This window comes from Channa argus, chromosome 11, assembly GCF_033026475.1.
Source record: "Channa argus isolate prfri chromosome 11, Channa argus male v1.0, whole genome shotgun sequence".
NCBI lineage: Eukaryota > Metazoa > Chordata > Actinopteri > Anabantiformes > Channidae > Channa > Channa argus.
In genome coordinates this window covers 14,829,043-14,841,462 of record NC_090207.1, presented here as the reverse complement: position 1 = coordinate 14,841,462, position 12,420 = coordinate 14,829,043, and the positions used below count along the sequence as shown (strand labels likewise).

The window sequence follows — 12,420 nt, the reverse complement described above, 5'->3', positions numbered from 1 at the left end:
ATTCACATCACATTCGGAATTGCTAATTCATGATATAGCATAAAGTATAAACATAGTAAACCTGCACGGTTTTATGTTAAATTCTAAGCTTTTCTTCAATATTTGTTCTAGTCTTGTTATATGACCAATTATTTGCAGTTTTCCCAGCAGGAAATCATGTTTGCTTGCGGTTCAACCAAATTTCCCTGAAGGGTATCACTGCTTCATCCCATATTAAGTACTTCATTCATGGTTCTTCTGATGTTGCTTTTAATTAACTCTGCTTCCCAGCCTTCAGAGAGAGGTTGATAACAAGCTTTGTGGAAGGATCCAAAATTGATCAATATTAGGTGAAGCCAGATAACGCCAAGATAATATGTCAGTGTCACTATGTGATACAGACCCCAGTCATAGCATAGCATGGAAATGATTATGTAAAAACATAAGACCTATCAACATTTTAATTTAAAACAATTTAACATTTTCACATTTATCAGTAAAAGTGTATTTAAGACTTTTTAAAGACCCACAGCCACCCTGTCTTGTATAAATAGTGCATTAATATCATGTGTAGAAGACAGTGTTTTTGGTTTCCAGGGTGTGTTTTAGTGTCTCTTTGGGTTGTGGGATGGCACACCTTATTTCAGACTGGCATCATTGTCATGTCTGTACAGTGTGGATCTTGCCAAACTCGGTAAGAAGAGCAATGACAAGAAAGATGGCATAGAAGATGAGGAGAAAGATTCCATAGGATCGACCTAAGTGAAAGCGGCATAGTGGAACAATGATGAAGGACAGGACCAAAGACAGTCCAAGGGATCCTGCGAGAATCCATGTCAACAAACCCTCTAATTCAAACTGAGGAGAAAGAGACAGATACATTATAGTCATGGGTTCTGTGAAGTCTTGTGTAAAGCAATTTTTGTATTTCTCTGTAAGTTTGACCAGAAATATAAATTCTTAATCTGTGTGTTTAAGAACAGTTACCTGGACATTAGAGTGGGTTTTAACCACTTGCACCAGACATCCCAAGCCCACTCCAAGCACCATGTCTGAAGAACATACAGTCAAGGAACAGCTACTGACATACAAATCTATAAGCTTTTGTTTTAACCAAGGTGTTATTGAATAAAAATAAGGATACTAAAAATTATGCCTCCAAAGCAGGCAGATATGGCCATCCGTGGGTAACCTTGTCGTGCCATGGTGATGTCAGAAAAACAATCTGAAAAAGAGGTGTATACAAGAAGACACATTAAATTTACTAGAAGCATTGAGTTGTATGGTTTTGTGGAGAAAAGGGTTAAAAATGAAGACCTCCTATGCTGTTGCCCCAGGCCAACAGCGTCAGCCCCAGCACAGTGGTGCTGAGACTCAGAACCACACCAAGCATGTGCAGAAGACTGACCACTTCGGAGGCTGCTGCACTGATAACCATTGCACTCACCACGAAGCCCAGAAGAGCAAACAGCTGGAGAGACCAACAAGAGAAATCAGAAGTCAGATTCAAACGTGGAACGGAACGTAATTTCATCATCACAACATAAACTGTGTCCTGTATATATTTGTCAATAACTGTTTCTTTTTAATCTCCACAAACACTTACAGGGTGATATTTGGGGGGTTGTTCATTGGTTGTGGTGCAGAAAACAATAGCAGACAGGAAAAGTCCCAGGAGAAAAATCAGCAGCCAGACAGGTACCTCCCCATGGATCTTATAAGTCCCATCTAGACATTAGTTAAAAGATGTTTTTTTAAAAAAAAAAAAAAAAAAAGATTTGGCCATATTATTTTAATATATTATGGCTGATAAGAACAACATGCTGCCTCCATCATGACACACTTACATATTCCAGACTGGAATGCAAACACACACACTAGTGGAGCAGTAATCAGATGAAGGCAGTTAAGGGGGCGACTCCAGTTCTTATCTTCTTTATCAGGGTCTACCACAGGGATGCAGAGCAGCAGCAGGACCTCTACAGGTGTCTGATCAGTGGGTAATAAAAGTGCACAATTGTTTACATTACAAGACCTTTTTAAAATAGATTTACTATGCATCCATTCTATCCATGCACTAAAGTCTTTATACTGCCTCTTGTAGCACATACTTTCAGTACTTTCAGCACCCTCCAGCTATATGACTTTCTCCTCCACTTCCTGTTGTTCACAGGGTTCAGAGACCTCAGCATAATTTGCGTTGTGGACTCGGTGTATGGCAGAAGTGGCCTGTACTCTGACTCTGAAATAAACACGCACAAAAATGCATGTCTTCATGCTGATCTAGCAGATAGTCCTGGTTTATATGAATGTATATTGTGTTTTAAAGAAAGCTGCTGCATCCCTACCATACTCCTCGGAGATTGCTGAATGGCTCAGACTGGCAGCGTCTTCATCAGATGAGTCAGATGAGTTAATGTCCACTGCCAAAAAATAGATAAAAGATTATCATTACTTAAAATTACTGAGCTAATATTTATTGGTTGTTTTGTGTGGGTGTATATGTGTATCTACCTTGAATATGTGCAATATTCTGAACACTACTGTTCATTGAATGTTTTTGCCAGTTGTAAATAAATGCACTGAAGATAACAGTGAATACATACACCACATAGAGGCTTAGGTACCCTAGAGAAAAGGAAAGAAAAGCATAAGTCAAAATGCCGAAGTTTATGCCTAAATATCACGTGATGTAATATGAAATATGATGTGAAATATAATATAAACTGCATTTGAGCTCAGATTTTCTACTTGGAGTGTTGAAATACCTTTAAAAAAAGGGTGAGTTTGTTATTATGTTAATGAGCAGTGAACAAGCAAATTCAAAAACCCTCGACCCTTTTTCAGACTTTTTAAAATTAATTCTTGTCTTTTTTTTGCCACCAGGAAAATATTTATTGTCAGTATAAAGCTGCCAGCACACGTAAAATTATGTACCTACCTATATAATTTGTAAGTCAAGTAATAATCAAAATATTATTATATAACAATTCTTTGTTGATTGATGACATGTCTTTGACTATTAACCACACCACATAGAAAGGCTGCAAAAAATCTCAAATGTGTATCTGGATGGAAATTTGTACCAAAATACAGTGATCTAAAAATCACAAGCAAAATGTGTTTTTACTTTATGTCCTGTAAATTCAATAGCTATAGTACACGTGCAAGTTAAACTAACTTCACTTACTTGGACTACAGAGTAACCACTAAATTAAAATCCTTCGACAGGTGCATTTACCCACATTTACCTAGTGTTTCTCCCAGTGTTGTGGTTCCTCTGTACAATATGCAAAATGTCCAAAACACTGCAGCCATGTAGAATATGACATCACGCAGAAATGGACGGGATGCCACGGCAAAAGGTTTGACCAGTGCCACGCTGCCGGCAACCACTGTAGTAACAAATATACCAGCTCCTGTAGATCGGAGGGAGACAGAGATTATGCATGACGTTGAGAAAGGATCTTATATTTTAGGATTAGGATTTTGTCTTTGTAAGCATGAGTGTGCCTACCAAATAAGGCTCCGACAGCCAGACCAGCTGTGTGTGGGTGGGAGAAAGCGGCCATGGCACTGAAGATGTCAGGAGCTCCATTACCAAGAGCCAGAAATGTCACACCCTTAGCACATTTACCAGTCAAAGAGAATAACAGCCACAACAAATATTTAACTTGGGCAAAAAAAACCTAAGCAGAAGGGGAAGCAGCAAAATTCATTTAGAGAGGAACTGATTTGGTTTTACATCAGTCTGGCGTACAACTTTGTACTGTACATGAAAATTGTAACAAACGGAGAACTTCAGAAGTAAGTACAGTAGATGCACGTAAAGGATACAGCCACGTTGTGAGTGAGATGCAGACTGGTAGAGATGGCTGACAGGTTGGGACAGAAACTGGAGAAACAGTGAAATAAAGTAAGCAAGTGCAACAGACAATGAAAAGCATCCTGGATCTTCTGCAAGATATTCTTATTTTGTATTGAACCGTCTTTATGAAAATTAAGCTACTGCAGTGCAGAGGTACAAAAGCAGAATAAACTGGAAAATAAACTTCCTCAAACTTTTCTCTGAGGAAATTTCACTGATCAAGTGAAACCCAGATGAAAGACTATATACAGTCTTGTGACTCTTTCCCATGTGACCAATGAGCTAATCACACTGAGAACATAACTACGTATGTATGTTTGAAGTAAATATTAGAAATGTAGTTAATGTTCTCTTGCCAGATCTGAAACTAACTAAAGACAACGTAATCATTTATGCAAGTTGTTAGTGACTGTGCCAACTGACACTTACAACTTAGAGGCTGCGAGTCCAAGAATAACAAACAAAAAGAGCAGCCACATAATCTGTGGAGAAGCAGAAGAAAGTAAAGTCAGACGTTTACTGCTACATTCTTTCATAAATCTACAACAAAGAGTGAAATGACTGGGTCCAGTAAATCACAAGTTTGACAATTCAGGCCTCTCCCAGCGCAACTTCCTCAAAAAAACAGCTGGTGCTGGGCTGCAGAGTTTCATGCTGCTGTATGATAGATTCTCACATCCAAACACAGACACACAGGTCTTACACAGAGAGTAATGGTGAGAGGTGTGAGGTTGGGAGGCAGCAGACAGAAGGCCACACGAAGATAGTTGATGAATCCGTCTTCTGTGTTACAGTCTGGCGTGTTCTTCACAAACGCGCAACGGTCAGCAGCACTGACGTTCATCACTAGGTCACACTAAAGGCAAAGGAAGAATTCAGTATTCCACTTGTCTTCCTCTAAAATGTCCATAAAGACATTGGTGATAAAACACTTTTGACATCAACATACATACATACATAGATATACATAAATATATATCAAACATGAAAGTATTTGGCCACCTGGTAGTAAATGGTAAATGGTCTGCACTTACATAGCGCTTTTCTACCTATTGGCACTCAAAGCACTTTACATTGCTTCTTATTCACCCATTCACACTCACAATCACACACACACTCACACACCGATGGGGGAGCTGCTATTGCAGCTGGCCAACACCCACTGGGAACAACTAAGTTAGGGTTCAGTGTCTTACTCAAGGACACTTCGACATGTGAGTTCAGGAGCCCGGGATTGAACTAACAACTGTGAGATTGGTGGACAACCGCTCTACTTTCCTGCGCCACAGTCGCCCAAAATACAATTAAAAAAAAGATGATAGCATGATTTATGAAAATATCTACAATGATCTAATATGCAGATATGCAGAAGGGAATTCTGCTGAACTGACTAATTATTATTCTCACCATATATACATTCAGCAACCACTTTATGTACACATGTAAACTTAAACGCAATTTAGTCCAAAAGCTCGTGTGTTTCTGATTTTTACCTCCCCTTCTTGCGGGGGGGGGGGCATTTCAATAAAATTCACCTGATTGAAACAGCACTGTTACAGCTGATTTAACACCACTTGGAAAACTTTAACAAAATATGTCTGTTATAAACATTAACAAAGAATACATCGATACCCAAAACAAATATCAACTGAAATAAAGAGTTTAAAATTAGACTTTGAAATAAAAAACTTCGCAAAACAGGACTAACTCCATATTAGGAAAGTCAAAATTCTTATTACATAAACTTAGGTTAAATAGAACTTCTTTGGTGCAATTGCAAATTATCAACTTAGAACAAACTGGCTGCTAAACAGGGGGCCTTGGGGCCCCTGATTGAAAGGAAACAAAAGAAATGATCCGCTCTGCCTGGCGGGTAATCCAGTCTAGATTAGGATTGGTAAAATGTGATTGAAATGGTCTAAGCACTACATCTGTTATTAAATTAATACAGGAGTTATAACAGTAAGCTTCATATGCATGAGTGTAATGTAGACTGGAAAACACACCGTATCACACAGTGGAGCTATTTGCCCGGGAGACAAACAACAACACACTTGTATCTATTGACCGGGACATTAGAGACATGTAAAAGTTGGCCTTGATTAGACATCAAGAAAAACTGCATTCGTGACTGTGGTCTCTTACCAATCATGTGACAGCCCTGCTACAAATAAACATGTTAAACTACAAAACACACACACACTTAAGTGTCTATCATATCTCACTGACCCCATCGGTGCTGTTTGGAGACATCTTGGCCGCTATGTTGTTTGTCCACCATCGGAGAGGACACTGAGCCTGAGATGACCTGCTGGTGACTACTACAGTGACAGGAAAACACCAAACGACATGATCCACGTTATCCAAGATCCGCGTCCATTCTTTGCTGCACTAAGGTTGGTCGTTTCGGTCCTGCGATCCGGACCTTACAGCTCTATAGAATAAAATAAAATGCCCGTCTTTGTAGCTTCGCTTATATGTCTATAAAGTTTACTTAAAACTCTCAACATGACTCTACGGATTTGAGGTCCGTGTCCTTTCAGAACACCTTCGCCTAAAACCCAACCTCCTGTTTTTCTGAAGTTGTGCCACGTTCAATGACTCCTCGTACATTTTAAAAATACAAAAATAACAAAGATGATACTGCCTAAAACAAAAACTCAAATTGATAAGTAGAAAATCAATGATGAGATATTTAGTTTATATTCTTCATCTTTTTATTTTCAAAAATATACATCACTTGATAAACTGTGCTAAAGTGTAGAAATGTACCTAGTTTATTTTAGGTTTCCAACATTCCCGGAAGGCGGCATATCATTACGGCTCACTCCCTCCCCTCCGGCCTCCTCCTGACTATGAACTTTGCTTTCTGTAGTCTGGTGATCCGCTTACACTTGTCATTGAAAATGTAACCTTACTGCAGGAATTAGGAGTGAAAGTTAAAAGTCTCCCACTTTTTTGCTGGTGCAGTACTGGATTTTCATTTTTAATGAAAGCATCCAATCAATTATCTGATAATTTTTTGTGTGTCTGTGTAGTAACATTTAGTACACAACATATAGTATCTAGATCTGACAGGGATATAATACATTAATCCACTATCCAATAAACATTCAGCCTTGGGTCAGCTGGTCATACACCAGCGCAGTATCAAGCGGTGGAGTCCTGGGATCGTAGCAGCCTCTCGCCTGTTTAGTTACCACAGGACACAACTGCTGTTCACACCACCTGATAAAGGAAAACAAAAGACATATGATGATTGGATGCAAAATTCATTTGTTGTTAATTTGTTAAATCTGATTGCAGAAAAATGAACCTTTTTTTTTACCTTAGTGCTGCATAGGTGTCTGATGGGGAGGCTCCTTCCCAAGATGCATGATCAATGAGAAGGGCTCCTGATAATTGAGAGAATATTTGGCATTTTTGTTAAAACAGTTCTCATAATATATGCAGCTGCCATTTTGTGTGTGTGTTTGTGTGGTTCCCACCTGTGTAGGTACGAGCCAGACTGTATGCCAGGTCTCTGGCTGCCAGTTCCAGGTAGCTGGGTGGTCTGGTAGCTGCTACTTGAATAAAATTTTGCAGTTCCGAGAGAGCGCCATGTACTGCTTTCACAGCTGGGGCCAGTGAGGAAACACTTGATGCACCTGCAAGCAGGGACTAGAGAGAGAAAACAAATGTATCAAATTCCCGTTCAACTGATTGAACTTGTTTGACAGGATCTTTCCCTGATTGCATACCTTGGCATGGGAGAAGTATGCATGAAGAACCATTCCTGAGCTACGAGCCACGCAGCGCAGCACATCTAAAGACAGAACATTTGTTGTTCCCTCCCATATACTTAATACCTTAGAGAGAAAAAGACAATTAAGCTTGAAAACTACACTAATTGTTGAACTTTGATTTGGTATCAACCTTACCTGTGCATCACGAAGCATTATAGGCAGCCCGGTATCCTCGATGTAGCCCTGACCACCAAAGCTTTCCAAACCCTCTGATACCACAGCCACTGCCTGAGACAAAACAAATATGGTAAAAGTCACTTTTCTGAACATCCAGATGAATTTCCAAAATGTACAAGATGTACCTGCTTCCCAGTGTACAGTTTGACCACAGGTGTGAGCAGACGTAGCAGGTGGGTATCGAGTTGGGACGCCACACCAATTTCCTCACGGCCCAAGAGGCGGCACACATCCATCACCAGAAGGAACGCACCACGAGCCTCCACCTGTCCAGGTCAGATATGTGCATGTGTAAGGCATGATGGGAAACGCAGTGCAGAGTTTGTGTAGTTTTTTTTCCCCCCTTGCCAGCTTACCTCCATCCTAGCAAGAGTCTGCATGTGCAATGGGTGGTCTTTGAGAAGCTTTCCAAAAGCAGTGCGCCGAGTGGCATAGTCACGAGCTAACTGGACCACCCTGTGAACACAAACACACACACACACATTATTAATCAGCTTAGTTATAGAATATTTTCAGGAAATAGAACAGAATGCAGTGCAGTAGTTAAAGTACTACTGTATCTTGCCTTCTCATTGTTGCTGCTGCAGAGATGCCGTTGTGGATCCTTGTTATGGTCAGCATGTTGGCTATGGAGGCAACACCTCTTCCTTCCTCTGAGAGCTTTAAATGAGTCAACATGTCAAGAATTTGATGACAGAAAATCATGGTTTGGTGGTTTTTGTTCAGCTGTAGTCCTCTTATTTGTCAGTGGCTCCTTGTTTTATCTAAATGACAAATAATACTGAACTTTCCACTTGGCAGTGATTAAGCTCATTTCTACTTCACCAAATTGTAATTGCAAACCCCAATAAGCGGGATTTTGTACTTTTTCTATGTTGGGTCCCTCTCTCATTCCTAGGTGTAATTTACTTTTACACCATTGTCGTAAATACCCATCACGGTTTTGACCCCTTTTCATGGACAACAGTGCATGTGCATTTGTTTAGAAGCTTAAAGGATAACTTTGTGTTTTTTTTTTACCTGCTATGCTTCTCCTAAAAGGGGGGTATAATGACCTATAACCAGTGGTAATTTGGTAATGTGAGAGTTATTCATCTGTGGTAGCCTCTAAAGCTAATGGCAAAAGATAATAAATCCTGAATGAAATAGATTTTTTAATGTAAAAATTATACATTAGGCTTTCAACGAAGTGAGCTGTTTCTAAATCGGTTTGGCCTCACTGTAACACAGGCACTGATCAGATCTACAAAGACCAGGTGTGAAATCTACAGGTAATTATTACATAGTAATAAATGACAAAAACTGACCATGTGTGCTGGCAGACCATCCAGCAGCAATTCAGCGGTTGGCACCTGTCTGGTGCCCAGCTTGTCCTTTAGTCTCTGAACCTCTATACCTCTCAGTCGGCCATCCTCATCTCGACTTACCTCTGCATAGAACAGAGACAAACCCCTGCTGCCCTGTGGGATAGAAACAAACACAAATACAGTTCAATAAAACCACTCTGTAAGTAACAGAGGGGCAGATGACTGAGGATATTAGTGTCCATATGTAAGAAGTGAGTTGTACCGGTGTGGTTGCACCTGTTCGGTCCTGCACTCTAGCGAGTGTGAGAGTCATGTCTGCATCTGTAGCAGAGGTGAACCACTTAAAGCCATGTAGTGTGTACGAACCATCGGTTTGTGGAGCAGCCACTGTTTCTGTACCAGTGGCTGGTGACATGAAAGACAATAGGACACAACTCATGTCACGTTATATAAAAGTTTGTTAGTCCATCTACCCATGCAGCAAAAGCAAAGTATCACTTGACATACATAAATAAACTTAAGTAGCCCCTGCTTTACTATGTCAGCACTAACCAACATCAGATCCTCCCTGTCTTTCTGTCATCCACTGTCCAGAGGTCCAGAACTGATCAGGCTGGCGAGTGGTCAAATGACTGTAGGCTTTCTGTACAGGCCGTGAAACACCTATGGACTTCACACACACACAGCCAGACAACCACTCACTATGTTTGCAAGCTCAAAACGAAAGGTTTATGGAAAAGAGACATGAAAACATTTATAAGCATTGCAACCATTGCATTACTATACAATATTCAGTTTAGTTTTTGTTGGCTTAAATTATGGATTTTGCCAAACAAAAGCCTTCTCAATGGTTGCAATGTTACTGTCTCTGTCATTTACATGTGCTCTTTAAAAAAAGAAAAAAACTAAAATAATCAAATTGCTCTTTGATTTCTATTTACGAAATTTAGGTCAGTTTAGAATTCAACAATAATCTGTTTACCTTAGTGGACAAAAACAATGCACCTAAAACATTATTAAACATTATTTACTGATTAAGGATATAATGATGTTTTTTTTTGACAGACCTGGATAACTTTAGCAGCTCCATCAGTCATGGCTAAGGGACATGTGTAGAGACCAGCAGAGGGAGAGAAGATGTACAGCTTGCTCATTTGGTACACACGACTGGAACACAGGCAGACAGGCAGACAGGCACACACACACACACACACACATACACACACACACACACCTTAGCCTGCTAGAAACTGACAAAAAGGTTTAGTGAACTTAAATATGACATATGACGAAAGCTGAATGAAGAAGTGCAACAGTCTGCTAACCTCCACTCTCCAAATGACCTCTCATAACCAATGGCAACCAGACCTTCCTGTGCTGAGAGGCTTTTCATGCGTTTCCAGGCAGGGGAGGTCACAATGTGGTCCACTCTGCATCCCCAGGGGTCAAAATGCACCAGTTGGGGGGGGTTAACCTCACACTCCCTGCCCCATCCATCCACCTCTTTTGCCACACGCTCCCCAAATTCACACAGGTCTGAAAGTACTGCCTGTAAAGTATTGTTACAAAAAAATGACAAATGATAAATTAAAAAAACTGCTGTTTAACTGACAAAACAGATGCTGTCAAAATTTAAATGTCATCAAGTGTTACCTATGAAGTTTAGAGAATGAACTATGCATGTAAGTTGCAGGTCAGACACGTAACTGTTGATAAACAGTCTGTTCTCATCAATGGCAGACACCATTTTTCAGCTATTAATGAAGATCCACCAGCAGCTAATTTAAACCAGCAGCCAAATGCTGCGCTGCCTCCTTACCTCCTGGGGCAAGTGTCTCCTTAAATATCCTCCGAGCAATGCATCCTCTAAAAACGGGTTCTTCAGCACAGGACTTTCCTGAAAGGAAGATCCTATCCTTGCTCTCGAGAATGTTGGGTAGAGCTGTTCTTCATAAGATTTTCTTGTGCCCACCTTAGCTACATTGGCTGATCTGATGTGTACGAGTGCTTGAGGAACAGCACGCCAAACCCCGCAGCAGCCTCCAGATACACGGCAGTGTAGCACGGCTCTGTACATTGACATGGCTTGCAACATCCACTCTGAGGTAAGAAGGAGCATCAACAAGTGTCATGACATGAAGCATCCAACTGAAGGCAGCTGGGGAAAAGAATTGTTTTAATTAATTAGGTAATCTCAATAACAAATTTATAACAGCAGACAATTATTGGTCATATTTGAAGATTGCACTATACATTCCTTTGCCTCTTCATATAACATATTTGACATTTTTAGACACACATCATGCAGTACTACCACTTCCACCATGTTAAGACAAGATGAAGCAAATAATGGCTTCACATTTTCTAATTAACCAATGGCAACAGAAGCAATTTTGTTAATAATGTTGCTGTTGCAATTTAGTTAACGGTGCATTGTCCAAATACTGTTTTCTTAACAAATTGGTTAAATAATCCAAGTTCAGTGTAAAACTTAACATAAAACAAACCTACAAAAAACAACAATTACTGTGTCTAAATAAATATCAAATACTCTAAGCTACAGCTAAAATCAATAGTGCTGATCAAACTACTGAGTCAAAGGTCATTGGATTCTGCTGTACATTTTCTCCAATGTTAGCTTCCCATTTTGATTACTGATCTCATTTTATCTAATTTACTTACACGTCATCCTACCACTGCTTCACTAGACTGTATATTGTTCAGTGAAATACGAACCTAACTTTGCAACAACCACACCAGCTAACAAGCTAATTTAACGCCTGCTAACGGGTAGCGTTAACTGCGAAATTCCTATTTGTTTAACTGGTGAGGACTTTTAGCAAATAATCACTTGTAACCCACCTCATATTAATGAAATATCTGCATTGAAACTTACATGGGCCAAAGTTTTAATCGCAATACTACCGATCTTTGCCAGCGTTACCCCAGTGGTGTTTACATTCACCACAGCTGCCAAGAGTGTCCTTCAAAATAAAAGTCCTGTTCCACATTAAAGCGTCATTTCACCCAAGTGGAATTTTAATTATGGTGCTCAAAGCATGTGATTAAAATGTGTCTTTGCTCCTGTGAATACCCCTACATACCATTTTTTGTGGTCTACATCAACATGTTTTACCTACATATGGGAGTATAGGTATCCATAATAACATAACAGAAAATCAAAAGTTTAAGGGTCAGATGCAAAGTGAACTTTTGGGCAATAAGATGTTAAATTTCTACATTCTGACAACTACAAAAAAAGTGTACTGGTACAACTCAGACTGTTCATACTAATATTATAGTA

The 12,420-nt window shown here is 39.8% G+C and overlaps 2 protein-coding genes across 4 annotated transcripts; both read right to left on the bottom strand.

Annotated features, from left to right (window-relative positions):
- Positions 1-639: 639 nt before the first annotated feature.
- On the bottom strand, positions 640-6,436 carry slc8b1 (solute carrier family 8 member B1). The gene is made up of 15 exons (XM_067520281.1): positions 6,077-6,436; positions 4,551-4,703; positions 4,277-4,329; positions 3,817-3,874; positions 3,497-3,602; positions 3,231-3,398; positions 2,494-2,607; positions 2,328-2,402; positions 2,091-2,221; positions 1,827-1,968; positions 1,586-1,707; positions 1,297-1,450; positions 1,124-1,204; positions 967-1,031; positions 640-837 (listed from the first exon to the last, which is right to left on the bottom strand). Exons 1-15 carry the CDS (start codon positions 6,098-6,100, stop codon positions 640-642), a joined length of 1,644 nt encoding a protein of 547 aa, XP_067376382.1. The 5' UTR covers positions 6,101-6,436.
- Positions 6,437-6,842: 406 nt separating this feature from the next.
- LOC137135745 (acyl-CoA dehydrogenase family member 11-like) lies at positions 6,843-12,162 on the bottom strand. Of its 3 annotated transcripts, none has more exons than XM_067520278.1 (15): positions 12,013-12,162; positions 10,936-11,274; positions 10,442-10,665; positions 10,184-10,283; positions 9,669-9,786; positions 9,379-9,521; positions 9,117-9,269; positions 8,375-8,469; positions 8,166-8,265; positions 7,935-8,075; positions 7,768-7,860; positions 7,588-7,695; positions 7,336-7,507; positions 7,176-7,242; positions 6,843-7,075 (listed from the first exon to the last, which is right to left on the bottom strand). In XM_067520278.1, the coding sequence occupies exons 2-15, from the start codon at positions 11,233-11,235 to the stop codon at positions 6,961-6,963; spliced, it is 1,929 nt and encodes a 642-aa protein (XP_067376379.1). In that variant the 5' UTR covers positions 11,236-11,274; positions 12,013-12,162; the 3' UTR covers positions 6,843-6,960. The 3 variants fall into 3 exon arrangements, with proteins under 3 accessions (XP_067376379.1, XP_067376381.1, XP_067376380.1); XM_067520280.1 differs by having other exon boundaries at positions 10,936-11,216; positions 12,013-12,115; XM_067520279.1 differs by having other exon boundaries at positions 11,979-12,083.
- Between the last annotated feature and the right edge of the window lie 258 nt (positions 12,163-12,420).